Here is a 21,700-nt window from a genome sequence, read left to right on the forward strand (position 1 = left end):
AGGTGGGATAGGTGGGGAGTATGGGGGAGTGGGGCATATGGGAACCTCCTATATTTTTTAAAGTAACATTTTGTGTGACCTATGTATCTTTTAAAAATAAATAAAAAATACATTAAAAAAAAAAAAAAAAGGTAGAACATAAAATTCCTAGAAGAAAATGTAGGGAAACATCTTCCACATCTTGTGGTAGGTGGTGGTTTCTTAAACCTTACACCCAAAGCAAAGAAAGAAAATCAGGTACGTGGGACCTCCTCCAAATCAGTTTGTGCTTCAAATGACTTTGTTAAGGTAAAAAGGCAGGCTACTCAATGGGAGAGAAATTTGGTAGCCACATATCCAATAAGGGTTTGATTTTCATGCTATATAAAGAGATCATACAACAATAAAAAGACAAGGAACCCAATTAAAAATGGACAAAAGTCTTGAGTAGATATTTTTCCAAAGAGGAAATACAAATGGCCAAAAAGCATATGAGAAGATGCTCAACATCACTAGCTATTAGGGAAATGCCGATCAAACTACAATGAGATTTTATTTCACACCTTACAGAATAGACATTTTAAAAAAAACAACGAAACTGCAAGTGCTGGAGAGGATGTGGAGAAATAGAAACACTCGTTCACTATTGGTGGAAATGCAAAATAGTGCAGCCTCTGTGGAAGAGAGTTTGGTAGTTGCTCAGGAACATAAATACAGAACCACTGCATGATCTAACAATCCTGCTACTAGGATTATATATTCAGAAGAATTGAAAACAAGGACACAAACAGATATTTGCATGGATGTTCATAGTGCCATTATTCACAATTGCCAAAAGCTGGAAACAACCCAAGTGTCCATGAACTGATAAATGGATAAACAAAATGTATATACATATGATGGAATACTATTCGCTGTAAGAAGAAATGAAATTGGGATGACATGACAACATGGATGAACCTTGAGGACATTACGTTGAGTGAAGGAAGCCAGACACAAAAGAGCAAATATTGAATGGTCTCACTAACATGAACTCAATTAAGATGAGTCACCTCATGGAGTTAAGCTATAAACTATAAGTTACTAGGAGATAGAATGTGGGTTGAGAATGGGGCACTGATAATGAATATATGTAGAATGTTTAAGAAGGTTGATTATAAATGTATGGAAATGGATAGATTTGATGGTAACACATTACAGTGAATATAGGTAACACTGCTGTTTCTAAATGTGTTTGTGGCTAAAAGGGGTAGTCTTAAGATTATTGTCAATTGAAAGAAAGCTAGAGGATAACCTAGGGACTGCACAACAGTGATTTCAGTGATGGGTGAATACTGTGGTTAATAATACAAATACAACGATGTTCCTCTATTACAAGATTACAGGATGTTAAGAATATTTTATTTGGTTATTTTGTTGGCTTCATTTTTGGAGAAGTTTTGGATCACAGAAGGGTCACAGCAGTGGCAGGGGAATATCACTGGTGCAGGGTGTCAGTGATGGAGGGATGCATAGGAAGGGGTTCACCTGGGCCATGCCTCTAAGGCATATGAATACGTTCAAGTGTTCATGGGTTGTCTCGGTGGGTGGAGATCCACAGAATAACCGAATGAATATTGAATTCCCATCCTGGGGAGTTCTGCTACATTCTCTAATAAGACAGCAAGAAGCCCCCCGTGTGCAAGGGCAGTGCCTAGTGAAGGAAGACAGATCATTACTCCAGGCCCTTGATATTAATGATTATACTTGTGAACCTTTCCTTGTGAAAATGAAACTTAGCCTAGTATTATATATTGCCTAAGAGTTCCTTCCTGAAAGTCTCCTTGTTCGGCAAATGTGGTTTCTCTCTAAGCCAAACTCAGCATAAAAACACAATACCTCCATCAACACCCCCCTCCCTCATCACTGGTGTGGACATGACTCCTGGGGATGAACCTTGTTGGCACCAAGGGATTATTACCAAGCACCAACTAGCAACGCATCTGGGAAAAGACCTTGACCAAAAGGGGGAAACAGTAAATACAAATGAGCTTTTATGGCTAGGAGACTTTAAAATGAGTCAGGAGGTCATTCCAGCGGTTATATTTATGCAAGTCTCAGCAGGATCTCATTGACTGCCACAGAAAACAGTGCCTCAAATAGTGGGGCTCTTGAGGGTTCTAGAAACATCCAGAAACTATAAGCTCAGGAATTTGGCACCCTGTCAGTGGGCCTTACTTTGGAATTTATGCTCCTTAGTGTAAAAAAGTTAGACTTATTTATATGTTCTCTACACCTGGCTCTTCTGCCCCTTTACTTGAACCTTTAATTAGCCTTATACTTGATAAATATATATCCCAGAGATTTAAATCTTTGATCCATCCACACGCTAGTTGAGCCTGAATTTCAGCAGCTACAACACCTACTCTCTAGTTCATTGGACTCACCCAGGACAACTAAAGGAGATGATGATGGACAAAGCCCTTCCTAAGGAACACAGAGTGTCTGTAAATGCAAACAAGATAGTTCCATACATGTGGCCCATGGGATCTAAGCTCCCTCTCTATTAGAAGCACAGTGGGCATCACTACCCCAAAAGCCTCAAGATTAGGGAATGAACAATGGACTAAAGTAGACTTACTATTTTTCTACTATAGATTTATTATTCTAGCAATAGAAGAACTTTTTTTTAAAGATTTATTTTTATTTCTCTCTTCCCTTCCGCCCCCAGTTGTCTGTTCTCTGTGTCCATTTGCTGCATGTTATTATTTGTCCGCTTGTGTTGTCGTCAGCAGCACGGGAATCTGTGTTTCTTTTTGTTGCATCATCTTGTTGTGTCAGCTCTCCGTGTGTGGCACCATTCCTGAGCAGGCTGCACTTTCTTTCGCGGTGGGCGGCTCTCCTTACGGGGTGCACTCCTTGCGTGTGGGGCTCCCCTACGTGGGGGACACCCCTGCATGGCAGGGCACTCCTTACGCGCATCAGCACTGTGCATGGGCCAGCTCCACACGGGTCAAGGAGGCCCGGGGTTTGAACTGCAGACCTCCCATGTGGTAGTTAGACGCCCTAACCACTGGGCTAAGTCCTATTCCCTAGACGAACCCTTTATCACTGACATAAAGGCAGAGGCTACCAGAGGTTCTAGGGATGGGAGAGGTAAGAATAGGTGTAATATGGGGGCATTTTCGGGACATTAGAGTTGTATATTTTGTCATAATATGTGTTCATCAATTGTAACAAATGTATTTATACCACACTAATGAGGGATGTTGCTGATGTGGGAAAGTGTGGGGGGAGAGAGGGAATAGAGCATATGAGAATCTCTTATATTTTTTATGTAACAGTTACATAACCTAAAATTTCTTTAAAAAATAAAAATAATTTTTTTTTTCACTATTTATAAAGAAAAGATTTGCCAAGCCAAGGGTTACTCCCAGTACAGCAACTGTTAAAATTATTCCACATTATGAATCAGTGGCATCCAAATTAATGAGGATATCACTTGACTTGTGGAGGTTTGCATTTAAAATTCAGGTCTGTTTTTGAGTGTTTATAGGTCTTAAAATAATAATAAAAACTAACAGCAATAACAACAAAACTCCAGGAACCCTAATAGCTTAGAAGGATAAAGGGATAAATACAAATGAGCAATTTATGAACAAATAAATGAATTAAATAATTTTATATTAGTATGTCCCTATATTCATTGAGAAAATACTTAAGCTGTCTTTCATAAACATTATGTTAAACTATACAAAAATTGCCATTTTTTTTAAGTCAAAAAGGGTCAAATATCAGCAATTTCACAGGATTCAAACTAATAAATCAGTAAGAGGAAAAGTATATTTAAAATAAATGACTAAAGAATGCAGGACAAAGGTAAATAAGAGAAATAAATTTAGAAGTTTAAATTTTGCTATAAGTTTCTACATATTTGCTATGGTGAGTCAAAAATATTGTTCCATGCTTTCTAGCTCCAAGGCAAAAAGAGATGCATGACTATTTAAATCATTACATATATTCAGCTATTAAGAAATACAACTACTTCTTTCACTGTGACAGGAAAGAAATGTCTTCCATGTGTGTTCGCAGACATTTCTGCACAATGTCATGCCAGTGTCCTCAACAGCACCCTCTCAGTAAACCGACTAACAGACTTCTTAGACTTTTCCAAGTGAAAGTGTTCCACATAGTGTACAAGCAAAACATCACAAAGAAATTCAGGAATATGGGGGAAGGAGGGATGTGGCTGAGGGGAAGGAGGGAGAATGAGACAGGCCAGGCCTGAAGCTACCTGATGATCTGGATTGATCACCTGACTTGCACAGATTTTAGAAAACCTGGAATAATGTTTCCCAAACACTAGTCCCCCAGAGATGTTTCATTGAAAAAGGGTGTGGAAAAAAAAATGGGGAAACAAAGTTTCTAAGAATAGTCCCTACCATATTTGATGATAATCATTAGCAAATGCAGCCTTCACTATTTTTTTCTTGAAGACTAAGGCCTCTCTCCCACTCCCAAGTGGCTCTCTTGTCTGTATGCTCAATGTTTTTGCTCGTTGTCTGCTTTTTCTTTAGGAGGCACTGGCAAACAAACCTGGTACCTCCCATGTGGAAGGTGGGCACTCAACTGCTTGAGCCACATCCATTCCCTGCTCATTTGTTTTTGCACATTGTATGCTTGTTGTTTTTGCTTGTTGTCTGATCATTGTTTTGTCTTCTTTAGGAAGCACTGGGAACTGAACCCGGGACCTCACATGTGGGAGGCAGGTACTCAACTTCTTGAGCCACATACACTTCCTGCTTTAACATTTTAATCATGAAATTGTTTTTCCTATATGCCAGTAGTTCCATCCTCCTTAGCAAATGGTGACTTTGGCAGATTCCTAAACTCTTCCTACTTTTGCACATCTGAAGAATATGACAGCACTAAGACCCAGGTTACCTTCCCTGACCTATTCTTCATTGTTGGTTAGGTGCTAAGCCATATATTCTAATAGAGCTAAGCCAGACCTAAATTAACACAGTCCAGAAAGTTTGATGGAGTATAGGATGTAGTTGTATATACATACAAAATTCCTAGCAGAAGTTTCTTCACAGCTTCTAAATAATATAACATTGGTGGCAACTTCACAATATTTCTTGCCAAATTTTCTCATCTTGTCCTGAAAAGATGTCATGTGGAGATAAAGGGAGTTCATCAAGGTCTTTCAGGATAATTGATTCCAATTTATTTCACATTGCTACACAGCACTGCCTAGAAATCACTTATGGGGATAAAGAGCATAAGCATGATTTTATTACAGCTTTACACATAGAAAATAAAATAGCCACCACAAATAGGATACACATGGGAGTACAGTCATTAGGGCGAGATCAAAGGGCAGGTTTGGGAATTTGGATTTCAGTCTAACATAATGTTAACCACTGAGTGCTTGTGAGAGGGAGGTCAACATGATAAAACCACAGGAAATTGCAATGGAAGGATGAAGAGGAAGGAGACAGGGAGCTCAGCCAGCAAGGACAGACACTATTATAAAAGTTATGGCAAGAGTGAATAAGTTCCTGTACTAAGCTGGAGGCAATGGGAATGAGAAGAGAAAGTGGGAAGGAGGAGGGAAAGGGTCAGAGGAGTCAAAAAAATGTGGGGCTCCTCCTGTGCTATGCTAGCCTTTAGGAACAGAAAGTTTTATGCAGATACTAAAGTGAAAAAAAAAGCGTTTGGAATATTTAGCATCACATTGGAAAATTTAAAAGTACAATATTAATAACAAAATTCTGCCATATTTCCCAGAGCAGGCAACTCAGGAATACTGTATAAAAACACCAATAAGTGATTAGTCTTAGCTTTAGTACATGAATACATTCATCCCAGAAAATCACCCTCAAGGGGGTTAAGTAACAACAACTTACTACTAAGCACTTAAAATTGCATGGATGAAACTCTTATCTCAGGTCTCTCAGCAAAAATGCAGAGTTTTCAGTACATTATTAATTATAAGAACTGCCCTGTTTCCTATTTGGCTCGATGAATATAGCTATACAAATGTGGACTGATAGCCTCAGGTCTCAAATCAACGATCTTGCCTTAGCTTGCCATTCATCTTTAAAAAGGAACAGTAATACCACTCTTAGCACATCTGGCAACTTCACCAACACAGAGGATAGCATACCTAACCATTTAAAAGCTATGTGTGGCCACACTAGCCTTTTAAGGGACCTAGACTATATATATACACATTGTTGTCTCCCTCATAGTTATTCTGAGGGTTGCAGCAGGAAATGCACCCTAAAAATAGATGCTCCGGAGTTTCATAACATAGTAAATTGAGAAAATAAATTATTACTCTATTGATATCTTTGATACAAATCTTATAAAAGGATGTCTCACTCCTTTTACAGAGGTACCAGAAAAACTCTTAACTTCTAGAAAAAAATTTTTAAAGAGACTTCACTGTGCCTTACCTTATTGGGATAGCTGGCCGCCTCCTTCCCAAATCAGTTTCAAAGAGGAAGCCTTCCACAGCAATAAATAAAAATTGTGCAAATGTCACAATGTTCCCACATCCTGGGTGTTTCCTGTATAGTAGGTAACAATAAAGGGGGGGAAAGGCACAAAAAGAGATAAAGGGCATTAATAAGGCGTGTTATATTCATAGTTCCAGAATAATAGGGAGGACAGGTTTTTATTACCCACTGTCTTTACCTGTGTTTTCATATTCCATGTATCACAGACATTTAGCATGATGCTTCACTGAGAAAAACCCTGAACGGCAAGCTTTCTTATTTTACTCTTCCCAGGGTTTACCAAGCCATGCATGAGAATCACTCTAATGCACTCAGTCCTAAAACTGTGATACAACTTTCCTGGAATACTGCAGGAAACTACTGCAGTAGTTCCTACTGGGATCCTCACTTACCCAAGGGACTTTTAGTCAGGATCCTAGTCCACTTAAGGGAAAAAGAATGTTGCTGTATCTCCCTAACCAGGAACCACTGAGAGGGCTGTAAAACGAAGGAATGCCCTGTCCTTGATGATAGGGACTTTAGATATTGTCCCCAAAGGAGGAAGTTAATGATGTGGGAGTGGGGTTGGGGGGATGTGTAAAAATATTCTTACTCTCTATACAAGTATAAAGTTCAACTAAATATACCATAAATAAGTATATGAAGCATATCTGTAGATGGGGCAATTAGGAAAAGCATGTCTAGAAAGGATGATAATGAAAAAAAGATTAAGAAACATACATACTCTAATATTCTCTACAATACTTCACACAGTGTTTTGAATATAGTAGGCACTCATTTAAACAAATGTTTGTGGAATTAAGTTGAGCCTCCTCAGCAATCTATGGAAGAGTTGGGAGAATCTTCCACAGTGACTGCTAGGAACCAATTTATAAGGTAGAAAAATTCCTTCTGACAGTCTTTCTTGAGGCACTCTGAAAATGAGGTACTTAAAATGCTTATGGTTTTCTTTATTGCTCTTCACTGGGGTCTGCTCAGTCATTGGAAGAAGTACAAAGTGAGCAGTTAGTTGTCTATCTTGCTAAATATGCCAAATTGGAAATATATACCAGCCTTCATTGTCTGTATTTTCATCATGATCGAAGATGTTTACCTGAAGTTAGTGATTAGAGGGCTTTAACTGTACTATTATATATTAGTATGACGCTATTTATTAAAATCAGATCCTGGGAGCCGATGTGGCTCAGCAGTTGAGGGCCATCTTCCCACATACAAGGTCCCAGGTTCAATCCCTGGCCCCAGTACCTCAAAAACCAAAGAAACAAACAAACAAACAAACAACCACCATCACCACCATAAAAATCAGCTCCATTCTCTATTGGTGGTATGATTATTAAAATATTAATGTCAAGAAACACAGATTTTTCAATAAACCCATCAGGCATAAACATAGATAATGTCAGGCATAAGTCAGTCTTATATAGAGCTATGCCTGTCATCTGAAGCAAAACTGTTACTATCTTTAAACTCTACTGCCTAGGAAGAGTTTCTTGAAAACTACTACTTTATACTAAATTAAACAATTTCTCTTTGAGCTCTTATTATGTTCAAGGGACAAGGCTCAAAGTTGCAGGAACCCAAGAATGGTCATGTAAGACATTTACCTCATTCAAGGAGCTAATTAAAACCATTAGCCTAAATATGAGTGAGGGGAAAAGGAACTTTAACTCTAGATAGTTACTAAAGCAGTGCTCTTCAATGCTGGCTAGGCATCAGAATCATCTTCTTTAAAAAATCCACATGCCTGAGAAGCCTCACCCTCACAATTCTAATTTAATTGGCCTGGTATAGGGTCTTGGAATCCGAAATGGGTAGCCAGAGTTAAGAATGCTTAGCCTAGGTCTGGAGACAGACCTGGGTGGGGTGGGGTAGGGGAGAGCCTGTGTGTGTATGTAAGAAGCATAGGTAGTTCTTAGGTGTTGACGAAGGGTTCTGAGAACCAGTGTGCTCCACAGTGGTTCAAAGTATAGACTGACACGCAAGATGCAGCTCCATCTGACAGTGTAAATTAATTAATCGAAGTAGTTTTCTCATCTTTAAAATGGAAATAGCATTAGTGCCTATGGTGGCCTGAAGCTGTATGTACCCCAGAAAACATATTCTTAATTTTAATCCATTCTGGATTATACAAAACATAGGGCTGTATAACAAGAATCCAGTAGTGGAAGATGGACTGTGATTAATAGGACAAATATGAGAACGTTCTCTCATGAACAATAACAAATGTATAACCTAATACAGGGTGTTAATAATTGGGTGGGTTGGAGGAAAATACACCAAATATAAGATACGGGCTATAGTTAGTAGTAATATTTTGATGATGCTCTTTCATTGTTTGTAACAAATGTTTCATGACAATGCAAGGTGTTGGTGGTGGGGTGATGTTTGGCAGACATGTATGATGAGGTGCGTGTTTGTTTTGTAAGTTAACAACTTTTACTATACACTTATTGTTTATGTATGTTCATGTATGAATGATATACTTCAATAAAATTTTAATTTAAAAAAAAGTAATCCATTCCTTTGCTTGTGAGTCCATTGTAAGCAGGGCCTTTTGATGAGTTAAGGTGTGGCCCAACTCACTCAGGACAGGTCTTAATCCTATGACTGGAGTCCTTTAGAAACAGAATGAAATTCAGACAGAGAGAGAAGGAAAGCCACAGGAGGCAGGAACCTGAACCAAGAAGAGAAGGGCAAGACCAAGAGATGCAGCCATATGCCTTGCCATGTGACAGCTAAAGACCCCAGGATCACCTGCAGTCAGCTTCAGAAGACCGTACCTTTGGGGAGAAAGCATCACCTTGATGGTGCCTTGATTTGGACTTTCTTTTAGCCTCAAAACTGTAAGCAAATAAATTCCCACTGTTTAAGCCAAACTATTGCACTGGTATTTGTTTGAGCAGCTCAGGAAACTAACAGTACCCATCACATTGGTTTATTGTAGAATAAACGAGCCAGTCCCTGAAAAGCATATAACAGTGCCTGCCACAGAGGGAAAAAGGTAAAGAGAACCACAGGATTACCAGTATTTTTAGGATCTTATATATTGAAAGATTTTCAATCTAAGTTCAGTAACCCTTTTGAAGACATTTTACCAATTTTCCTCATCTATGAAACGGAAGTGATATATTTTAATGTTGTAATGAAGATTCAATGAGAAAATACATGTAAAGTGCAAACTACAAAATTTACTCCAAAAGAAGCTCGTCAAGCTTCCTGCCTTCCCTTCTACCTTCTCTTTACCAAAAGTTTAGGCAAATTCAATGCCAGAATAATCATGGAGAACCTATTATGTATAAAATTAAGTGCCAAGGGAGTTCCCAAATCAAATGCGACCTGATCCCTACTCTCAAGGAGAGGAGCCAAACACAGAACGTGTAACAGTAATAAATCAGGGCCGCAGGAAGGATGGTTCAGCTAACAAGTCTCCTTGGTCATCTCTCCGTCAGCTCTCTCCCAAGCAGTTCAGTGCACTGTCCTGCCAGGTCCCTGCAGCACAAGCTTCCACCGTAGTACTGAAGACACTGCGATTGCTTTTTGGCTCATCTCCAGGATCAGACTATGAACTCCTTAAGTAAACCATGTTCTATTTGCTTTTGTACCGCTACTCTCTGGGCAGTGTCTGGTATTCACTCAACAAAGTTAATGAATGTGGGGATGTCACAATGAGCAAACATGATCTAGAACGTAAGGTTTTATGTAATTTATTATATAATTGATTTTTTAAAAAAATGTTTCACTTTTACAGGTGTATTCTCCATAGGAATTTTTTTAAAGCATCACAATACTTTTATTTTATCTCTATTTATGGGGATAGGTATTGTTATGCCCATTTCATTACTAAATACACTAGAGGGCTCTCATGAATTAGATAAAACTAACAGGGTCATGTGGCAAATAAATGTTGTCTGCAGACCCCCTATTGTTGTTATCCTCATCATTATATTTTATAATTCAGGGTTTTTTTGTATACTTGCAAAACTGTGAAACCATTCATCACTAATATTAGGACATTTTGAAAACCCCAAAAGAAATGCAACACCCATTGGCAGTCACTTCCATTCCTCCAACACCCCAGCCCCGGGTAACCCTAATCTACTCTGTGGCCACTTTCTCAGATTTTAAGTTTCCTTAATGTATGATTCCATTTTTTAAAATTCAACTTACACAACCTTTTAGGAACATATTGTTGCACAGCTACCAATAGAATTATTTCTTTTCAAGCACACAATGTGAATAATTCATTTTAAAGCTTCAGAGTAAAACCTTAGATCCTTTTCCCTAAATCTCTTGTTATTCCTCAGGAACTATAATCACTAACTGGAAGCAGTTTCTCTTATTTTGAATTCTCTTTGGCAAGAATTCAGATTTTATATTTTTTTAAAAAGCAGATAGATAATTGGAGGAGGGAGCCAAACACAGAATGTGTAACAGTAATAAATCATATACAGTAATAAATACATAACAGTAATAAAGAGGCAGATAGTCTACGCATTTTGTATGTTTTAGTTTAGATTTAGGAAACCTTTTTATAACTCAGCATTAGGCGCTTAACTGCAAAATAAAATGGGAAAAATAAAATGCTTCAGGTTGTTTTCCTGGCGTTAAGACACACAATCCACTGCTTAGTTAGCTGATGTGGGTGTGTATCTTGTTTTTAAGGTAGACTATATGTTCCTGCAGGTAGGGGAATCAAGGCCCTCATGCACTGCAGCATAGTCTGCTCTGTTCACTGCACTGGGCTTCCTATTTTATTATATGTCCCAACTCTACGTATGAAAATCGGCATGAAAAACAAATTTGTTTTCCAATTTGGGGAAAGTGATTAAAAATATTCTCTTCTTTTTTGCAAGTCACTTCAGCATTTCCATTTATATTTAGTGTTCTACATACAATTTATTAGGGCACCTAACGTTTCTGAGGAAGCCATACAAAAAGAACAGTTCCTGTTTCATAAAAATGTATGAGCTTTCCACTGTGATGTCCTAAGACAAATTCACAAGTCCAAGATGGCCATATCTAGGAAAAACTTTTTCCACTATCTAGTCCAGCCAACTCTTATTTTATTGATTTGTAACACAAGAAGTTATGACTTGCCTAAGCAAACCAGGAAAAGGTTGCTATTCAATCCAGTGTATCATTCATCATCATAATAAACTTACTCCTTCCCCATTTTTATAAAAACCCAATACTGTAAGCAAAAACCCAGATTTACAAAAAAGTTAAATAAGGAGGTTAGGATTTATTTACAAATTATTCTCTAAATAGAAGTTCCTAGAAGGCACATAAACATTTTGTAAAATTAGATTTATCCACAACTTTTCAGGAACATTTCATAAAAGAGATATACCTGTGATGTAACAAAAGTTACATCAAAAGTTACTAGAAATAAGGGGACGCAGACTACCACTGCGCTTCAGGCTTTACACACCCGCATCTCATTTAATCCTTCAAAACACTGTGAGGCTGGTATAGCCATCACCCCACTTTTTACATTTGAGAGACCAAACTCAGGGCGTCTGGAATTTACCCAAGGGCTCACAACTTGTCAGAATATTCTGACACCATACAGTCTTTGGCAAGATTTAATTTAAATTAATTCCATATTCAATACAATTCTTATATTACTATTCTCTGACCTTCATTTTCATAGCTTGCCTGATGATATTGTTTTGTTTTGTTTTTTTGAGGTACCAAGCCAGGGATTGAACCCAAGACCTCTTCTGTGGGAAGCCGGCAGTCAACCACTGGGCCACATCAGCAACCCTGAGTTGTTTTTTTTGTTTTGTTTGTTTGTTTTTAGGACTCACTGGGGATGGAACCGGGGACCTCCCATGTGGGAAGCAGGTGCTCAATGGCCTGGTTCACATCCACTTCCTTACAGTTTTTTATGTTTTTAAATCAATGTCCAAGGTTTTCTTCTTTTGAGGGACACCATACTTATAGCCAGATACATTTTTTTTTCCATTTTCATACCCCTAACAACAGGCATGAATGACAAATGACAGATCTTTATCGATGCTTTCTGCATAGCAAAATTTCCAGCTAATAGTAAAAACTAACCCACAAAGAGTTTACCTTAAGTAAAATGATTACTTCAAAATGACTTACTCAATGGTATCATGAAAATACATTTCTAGGAGACATCACATGAAAAATTGGGTGACCAAAATCCACAGGCTGCTCAAGTTCAAAAATAATAGGAAGGTTGAAAAACATATTGGACTAGGAGTTTAGACATCTTGGATGCCAGTTCTGGCTCTGCCACTTACAAGTAATATGTCTTGAAAGTCCACTTAATTTCGTTAGGCCTGTTTCACTTTCAGTAAAATAGAAATTATAATACTTGTCCTATCTTCTGCACAGGATTGCTCTGGTGATCAGTGGAATAATGTACTGATTAGAAACACAGAGCCAGATGGCACCATAGGTATTATTTTTACAGCAGGGAAACAGAGACCCAGAAAGACTAAATAACTTGAGGGCCACACAGCCAGTGAGTGACAGAGGTCAAAGATTGAAATTCATAATTTTGAGCTTTTAGTCCTGGTCCTTTTTCACGCTACCGGTTGTCTTTTCTGTAATTTCTGTAACAGCTTCTATCCACCTAACTCTGCACATTCACATTCAACACTATTAGTATGCGCCCTCAAAAAAAGCCAACCTAGTTTCCTTTTGAGAAAGAGACAGAGCCATTCTCAATTTATAAAGCTACACCTCAAAAGGCATGCCTCCCAAGCTGAAGACTATAATATCTTAAAGCTGGAAATGCTCTCTCGGGTCACCTGGCCCGACCTTCTACAGAAATAAGAAATCTGCTCAACTACATCAATGACAGGTTTGGGCAAAGTATTCAAAATCACCTCGAAGGACAAAAAAAAAAATCCACAAAAAAACAAATGCTTCGCAGGGCACTCTAATACAAATGAAACTTTCTTGGCAGAGTATACAGAAAGATCACATCGCTTTCTAAGTAAAACAAATTTGGTCCTGACAAATATATGGCATTAACAGCAGGGAAGCTCCCTGCTGACCTTGGGCCAGTGACGTGAAAACCTCTCAAGGCTTCAGTCCCCCGGTGTGAGAAAAAAGGGTGACGACGCCAACACCTTGAGCGTTCCCCTCACATGGATGCGCTTTGACTGTGTTAGGAGAGAGCGCGGACGGTGCGCAGGAGTACTAGACTCCGCAGGGTCGCAGGCCGCCCCACCGGATGCCCACGTGCCTCGGGGTGGGGACGCCTCTTCTCTGGCTTCCTCAGTCCAGCCCCGGGAGCCTGCGTGCGGCCCGAGGTGGGTCACTCACCGGACTAGGAGCTCTAAGAAGATCACGTTACTGCAGCAGCCTGCGAAAACCAGGCCCACCGCGAAAGCCGGGCGCATGGCTGGTGCAAGGAAAGGGGGAGAGAGCGCGGAGGAAGCACTCGCTTATACTGCTACCCTAGGAAGCTGGGCTTCGCCCTCCGCCGCGGCACAGAACATCGCCGCCGAGCCCGGTAGCTGCTCTCCCCGGGGACCGCCGCGTTCTCTGCTTCCCCCAAGACACCAACCCTGCCAGCCGAGGAGCTGTAGTTCGCTATCAGTCCCGGCCCCATTCATCCGAGGGGACGTCCAAGTCCGGGCCAAACTACACACCCCAGGATGCCGCGCGCCTCACGTCAGGCTGTGACGTGTATCCCGCCTCTGCCCGGGAACTACCCGGGAGGAGAGAAAAGGGAGAGGTCCCCGGCATGCCTTGCGCCGGCGCTGGCCGCTGGGAAGTGAAGTTCCAATACCATCAGTGCTGGCTTCTGCAAAACCTCCAGGCGTTCAGAAATGGACTCATCCATCACTGTCCAAACTGACAGCTGGAGGCCCTGGAGCTACAGATCTTTGATTGTTAGTCCGAGGTGTTCTAACATCTGAAACAATTCCTCTGAATTGAGTGAAAGTAGAAATTCCTCCGAACTTACCTCTTTACCTCCTGAAAAGAACGGAGGACACTAGAAGTTCTGAGTTTAAAATATTGGGTGGCCACTTACCAGCCCTGCTACCTTAAGCAACTTCTCTGAGCCTTAGTCTTATCATAGGTAAAGATAGGAACAGTAATGCCTATCTTAGCAGGTTGTTGTGAGGGTTAAAAGATATGTTCTAGGGTAAGAACTCTCTTGAATTTATTGTTGCAACACTTTATCTGGCTCAAAGTGGTGGTCATGAAATGCTGAATTTAATTGATAGTAGGTACTCTGTTCACGTTAGTTCTTGTTCCTACTCGTCTTTTTAAGGCCGTGGTTCTCCATTTTAGAATGTATCAAAATTGCCTGGAGTGCTTGTTGAAAATACAGGTTCTTAGACCCCAATACACAAGGATTCTGATTCAGTTGGTCTGAGATAGGATCCAGTAATATGGACTTTTAACAAACATCCCCAGATGATTCTGATGTGGTCTCCAGGTCACAAAATAGGAAGAAAGAAAGTTTGGAGTATGTTGTGGATTGTGAGAAAGACTGTGGACTGTTCATGGCTCACAGGAAATAACAAAAACAATATAGCCTTCCAAAATTCCACTTAGCTTTGCATTGTGTATTTTGCTATTGCTGTTGGATTTAATTACTACTTAATTGTATAATGTGGTAAGCTATTAAGCCATAGTGCTAGTATTTTATACTAGGCTCTGGGAAGCAGAAAGGAAATAATTGTAAACACATTTTTTCCATCAGAAAACAGTCCTGCTAGGTAGACAAGACATGCTGACATATTTCACAAATAAAGAACAGTGCAGTACTGTCCTATGCACATAGGAAGTCTTGAATAAACATTTGTTCATTAAGTGAACAAGAGTTACATCAAATGGATCAGATTGTAAGTGCCATGAGAGTTCAATTGGAAAAAAGAGGCAAATGTACCTCCTTTCCATCACTAAAGATCTGATTGCTCATTTAGATATTTTTTACTATAGATGTGTTTTTGTAATAGGAATAAAAGAAGCAGAACTTTATTGAATTCACCTTCCCTTATGTGGTCACCAAATAGTCCAGGATTTGTCCTCGGTTTTGCATTTTTGAGAAATCCAATTTTATAACTTCCCTGAGTGAGTTTGGGGAACCCAGCAATAACCAAGTACACAAGACACTGATGTATACCAGGATGTTAATTTGTTCATTTACACTGAGAAATATAACTGTCAACTAGTCTAGGATTGCTGAACAGTGTATTTGCCCCAAGAAAAACATCCTACTTAGGAATTTGGGTCAATTAAGATCAAATATAAGATCGCTGATTAAAGAATTATTCAACAATGAGTCTAACTCTAGTTGCAGATATGAATCACTGAAGAGCTTTAAAGATATATGTCTTTATTTGAGCGTCCCTCCTAGATATTCTGTTTTATTTGGTCTGAAATGAGACTGATGCAATTTATTTTTAAGTTCCTTGAGTGATTCTATCAGGCAACCATGACTGAGAATGAGAGAGTAAAGCAATGGTTCTCAACCTTGATTGTACACTGGATCACCTGGGTAGTTTTAGAGATGATTGATCCCTGAATCATACCCGCAGAGATTCTGATTTAATTGGGCTGGGGTGCAACCTGGACATTGGTCGTTTCGAAAGTTCTCCAGGTATTTGGCTGTGCAGCTAAGGTTAAAGAACACTGATGTAAAGGAAGGAAGCACCTTAAAGAGCTGGGATCTTTCTAGCATTGAGGTGGAGAAAGTGGCCACAGTATTTGCTGAGGGCAGGGAGCGGAAAGTAGAGATGTGATGTGGGAGCGTTTTGGGGATTTTGAGTTGTTCTAAATGATATTTCAGGGTCAGATGCTGGACTTTAAAAATATCCTGCCATAACCACTGAATGTACTGGGGGAGAGTATGAACTACAGGGTAAACTATTATCTATGTAGTGCAGCAGTGCCCCAAAATGTGTTCACGGAGTGCAATGAGTATGCCACAGTGATGGGGGAGGTTGTTGGTGTGGGAGGAGTGGGGTGGGGGTGGGGGTATACGGGAACCTCTTATGTTTTTTGTTTTTTTAATGTTTTTTAATGTATTGCTCCTCGTGATCTATTAACTTTAATTTTAAAAAGCATAGGAAAAAAATAAAGAGCTGGGATCAGGTATAGTATCAATAGAAACTATAGTCAGTCCCCACTTCTACTGGAGGTAATCCTGCCGAGAGGAAAGCTGAACAGAGCACTTTTTCTTTGAATAGCATTAGAGATAATTTCTTATCATTTTCCGTATACCCCCAAAAGTACTCAAAGCATGTTCTAAATATCTCTCATTAAATCTCAAATAAAAGCCAAAGCATCCCTAAGTGACCGAACAAAGAAATAGCCTGAGTATTGTAGTATTAGTATGTGTTCTTTATCTTCCTTTCCTTCTTCCAAGTTCAGTCTGGGCCTACTGCAGTGCATATTAACTTAATGTGCCTATTAATCACCTGGAGATCTTGTTAAAATGCAGATTCATAATTAGTAGGCTTGGGTGTGGGCTGGGATTCTGCAGTTCTTATCATCTCCCAGGTGTGGCTGATGCTACTGGCCTATGGGCCACACCATGATGAGCAGGGGCCTAGAAGAGAGTAGACTCCGGAAATCTCTCTATCCCTCCCCTCCCATAGACTTCCAGACCTTGTGCCAGCAACCCTGTCCTTAAGCTCTTCCTTCCCCTAGCCTACAAACGTGCGCAAACTCCCTTGTCTTTCTTCCAGTTTCATGTTATACCAAATATCTTTAAACTGCCATCTATATTCATAGTCTCTGCTTTTTAAACACCCAATCGGCTACTTAAACTACTCAGATCAAAGCTAGTTGATTGAAAGTGGTCTCATTTAGATCATAATGGACTCTTAATTGTCAAAACCACATACAGCCGTGTCATCTACTTGATCTTGCACTGACTTTTGACAATGAAAGCTGCATACTTCTTGACACTCTCTTGTCCTCCTACTTATAAGATACAAGTCTCCTGTTTCTTTTTCTACTTCTCTGCCCTACCTTTTTCAGTTTCCTTCCCCAGTTTTTCCTCCTTTGCACGCTGAGTTCTCTTTCCCAAGTCCCCTCATCAGCCTTCCCCTCTTGTTATCCTGAATAATTTATATTGGTGATCTCATCCACCTCACTTCAACCATCACCATATATAGTTGTGATCCCATGTGTATGTATATGTACAAACCAAATCTCCCTTGTGTCCTAAATTAAAGTTTCCAACTGTTTATCTTCATAACTGACATCTTCGTTAATATATCCCTGCAAAGCCCTCAACATTAGCACATACACATTACATTATCTAACCCCTTATTTCTGTTAAGGGCATCATCAACTACCTAGTCTTTTAGGGTAAAAACCTGAAAGATCCTCACAGCCCTCCCCTCCTTCCTAACACACATTTCTTTGATCCCTTTGTCTCTCAATTCTGTCTCAGAAATATCTATAGTTTCCAGCCTCCTCATTCCATTCCTATTAATATTCGCCTACATTTCTGTAAAAGCCTCCTAACATATCGTGATACCTCCAGCCTTTGTCCTCTTCAGCTCATCCTCCATGCTGCTTCTGGAACGTGTTTCCTAAAACAAATCCAAATTCTTCATGTCGCTCTACCATTCCAGGATGTCTGTTCTAATAATCTATTGTTGTGTAACAAGTCATCCCAAATGTAGTGGTATAAAAGAAAAACAAAATTGCATCTCACAGGCTCAATACAAAGCTGCTTTCTTCTTTCTTGGGGTTTTTCATGCAGTTGAAGCCAGAGGTCAGCTGGGAGTGGAGTCATCAGAAGGCTTGACTGAGTTGCTGTCCAAGATGGCTGCAACAGAGCTCTGCACATGATCTCTCTTACACTTTGCTTCCTTATAGCATAATGGACTCAGGAGGGTTACACTTCTTATATGACAAATGGCTTCCCCTAGAACAAGTTTTCCAAGAAATCAAGTCAGAAGCTGCAATGGCCTCAGAAATGACACAGTGTCACTTGCACCATAATCTATTTGTTCTGTAGGACCAACCCAGATTCCTTGTGGGAGCAAACTAACAAGAGAATCAGTTGTGAATGGGAGGGGAGCATCTTTGAAAAAGAGAGATACAATGTCCTTCGACTCCTTGCTATGTAAAATCCATACTTGGTAGAAGACATACAAACACATCACAAGCAAGTCTCAGTTTACCTCTTGGTTTCACCTCCTGCTATTCTTCCCAGCACCACTTGGATCCAACTACATTAAATATCCACTGTGCTCTGAGTTACAATGACTTTCAAAATTCATTTCCATGGATATGCTATTTTACCTCCTTGGAATACCTTTTTCACTTTGGCCAACTCTTGCCCAGTCTTTTGCAGCAATGGAAGATAGTAGAGTAGGTAGATCCTCTATAAAGTGCAGACAAAGGTGCCATACTCAAAATCCACCTTTCCCTGTGTAGCTTTTCATTTCATCTTTTATGACTCCCTTCCCTATATCTCTAGTGCACTGTCCACGCCTCCATTGATCCATTAACCATGTTGCATTGTAGTTGTCTGCTTTCATGTTTGTTTCTCCCTCTAGAGTGTGCCCTTTTTGTGCAGAACCAAGAAAACTTAATTTATCTCTAGAGCCACATAATCTTGCACAGTGACAGGCACATAATATGTATATATATATTTTGTTTGATGAATGAATAAATAAGTGAATGAGCTTGACTTAGTCGAATAATTCACCCTCATAATATGTAAATTTTTTTAGCTGGACTAGTATTTTTCAGTGTTAACATTTTATTGAAAGATAACATACAAAAAGAGGACTACACATATCAAAAGTGAACTTCTCAAGAAGCAGACATGGCTCAAGTGATAGAGCTTCTGCCTACTATATGGGAGGACCTAGGTTTGATCCCTGGGGCCTCCTGGGGAAAAAGAAGAAGAGAAAGCATGCCCACATGGCATGGCACTGCCCACGTGGTGAACCAGTGCCCGCACGAGTGCCCACATGGTGAGCCAGTGCCCCGTGGAAGTGAGTCACACAGAAAGATGATGATGCATCAAAAGGAAGACAAGGGGGAGTCAAGGTGAAGCACAGCAGAAACAAGGAACTGAGGTTGCACAATTGACAGGGAACCTCTCTCCCCATTAGAGGTCTCCAGGATTGAATCCTGGTGAATCCTAGACAAGAGAAAATGAGAATAGAAGACAACATAGACAGCAAAAACAGCAGGATGAGAGGAGGGGAAGGGGGGAAAACATATAAAGAAATCTTTTTTTTTTTTTTAAGTGAACTTCTCGTTGAATTTTCATGAACAGTGATGTGTAACTAACTTTCAGGTCAGGAAACAGAACATTACCAGCATTCTAGAAGCTCCTTGTTCCTCTTCCAATTACTAAACTCCTCCAAGGATAACAACTATTCTGACTTGTTAGCTCCAGAGATTAGATTTGCCTGTTTTTGACTTTGTATAAGTGGAATCATATAGTATATTTTCTTTGTGTCTGCTTCTTTCACTAAACATGTTTATCAGCTCATCCATGTTGTACTGTTCATTTGCAGTTAATTTTTTTCTCATTGATAATACAACTTTCCCTTATATGAATAAACCACAACTTATTTACTTATTCTCCTGGTGATGGACATTTTAGCTATGATGATTGGTGCAACTTATGAAAATTCTTGTACATATCTTTTGGTAAACTTAAGTACGCATCTCCATTGGTGTATAGCAAGAGCGGAATTGCTATATCATCATAGATACAGGGGGTCAACCTTATTAGACACTGCTAGACAATTTTACCCTGAACTACTCTCACTAGATTTTTATTAAATCAATTTAAAATTTCTTTAAATTAGAGAAGTTGTAGGTTTACAGAAAAGGCATGCAGAAAACATAGAATTCCCATAAAACCCCACTCACATACCCCCACGGTTATCACTATTATTAACACTTTGCATTAGTATAATAACTTTGTTAGAATTGCTGAAACAATAATATTATAATTATACTATAGTATGTAGAGTACAGTGTAGTATAGTATAGTACAGTATAGTTATATTAGAGTTCACTTTTTGCGTTGTACAGTCCTATGTTTTTCTTAAAAATGTATTCTAGTAACAACAATTCAACCAATATCCCCCCCCCACTTAGCCACATTCAAATATATAATTCAGTGGTGTTAATTACATTCACAGTGTTCTGCTACCATTGCCACCACCCATTACCAAAATTTTTCCATCAACCCAAACAGAAGCTCTGTACCATTTAAGCATTAACTCCCCTTTCCCTACCCTCAACCTGGTCCCTGGTTACCTGTATTCTAATTTCTGTCTCTGAGTTTGCTTATTCTATTTATTTTATATCAGTGAGACCATACAGTATTTGTCCTTTTGTGTCTGATTTATTTTACTCAACATGCTGTGTTCAAGGTTCATCCATGTTACTGTATGTTTCAGAAATTCATTCCTATACAAACTGAAAAATATTTCATTGTATGTATAGATCATATTTTGTTTATCCATTCATTTGTTGATGGACGCTTGAGTTGCTTTCATCTTTTAGCAACTGTGAATAATGCCTCTATGAACAAAGTCGGGTGTGCAAATATCTATTCAACTTCCTGCTTCAGTTCTTTGGGATATATACCTAGAAGTGGGCTTGCCAAGTCATACAGTAATTCTATACTTAGCTTTCTGAGGAACCACCAGACTGTTTTCCACCGGGGCTGCCCCATTTATGTTTTCCCACCAACAAAGCACAAGTGATCCTGTTTCTTCACATCCTCTCCAATACTTGTTGTTTTCCATTTTTCAATAGTAGCCATTCTAGTGGGTCTGAAATGATATCTCATTGTGATTTCGAAATGTATTTCCCTGATGGCTATGAATATTGAACATCTATTCGTGTGCTTATTGGAGAATTGTCTATTCAATTCTTTTTTTTTTTTTAAAGATTTATTTATTTATTTAATTTCCCCCCCTCCCCTGGTTGTCTGTTCTTGGTGTCTATTTGCTGTGTCTTGTTTCTTTGTCCGCTTCTGTTGTCGTCAGCGGCACGGGAAGTGTGGGTGGCGCCATTCCTCGGCAGACTGCTCTCTCCTTTCACGCTGGGCGGCCTTTCCCCACGGGCGCACTCCTTGCGCGTGGGGCTCCCCCACGCGGGGGACACCCCTGTGTGGCACGGCACTCCTTGCGCGCATTAGCGCTGCGCATGGCCAGCTCCACACGGGTCAAGGAGGCCCGGGGTTTGAACCGCGGACCCCCCATATGGTAGACGGACGC

The 21,700-nt window shown here is 39.6% G+C and overlaps 1 protein-coding gene across 1 annotated transcript in view; it reads right to left on the reverse strand.

Moving 5' to 3' along the window:
• Positions 1 to 14,163, reverse strand: part of SLC35B4 (solute carrier family 35 member B4) — a 40,345-nt gene extending 26,182 nt beyond the window's left edge. Inside the window, exons 1-2 of the mRNA XM_004465766.4 lie at positions 13,791 to 14,163; positions 6,423 to 6,536 (exon numbers count right to left, since the gene is read on the reverse strand). Of these exons, the coding sequence (XP_004465823.1) occupies positions 6,423 to 6,536; positions 13,791 to 13,867 (191 nt within the window). The 5' untranslated portion in view covers positions 13,868 to 14,163. The remainder of the gene's footprint in view (positions 1 to 6,422; positions 6,537 to 13,790) is intronic.
• Between the last annotated feature and the right edge of the window lie 7,537 nt (positions 14,164 to 21,700).

Source organism: Dasypus novemcinctus, chromosome 5 (assembly GCF_030445035.2).
Source record: "Dasypus novemcinctus isolate mDasNov1 chromosome 5, mDasNov1.1.hap2, whole genome shotgun sequence".
Lineage (NCBI taxonomy): Eukaryota > Metazoa > Chordata > Mammalia > Cingulata > Dasypodidae > Dasypus > Dasypus novemcinctus.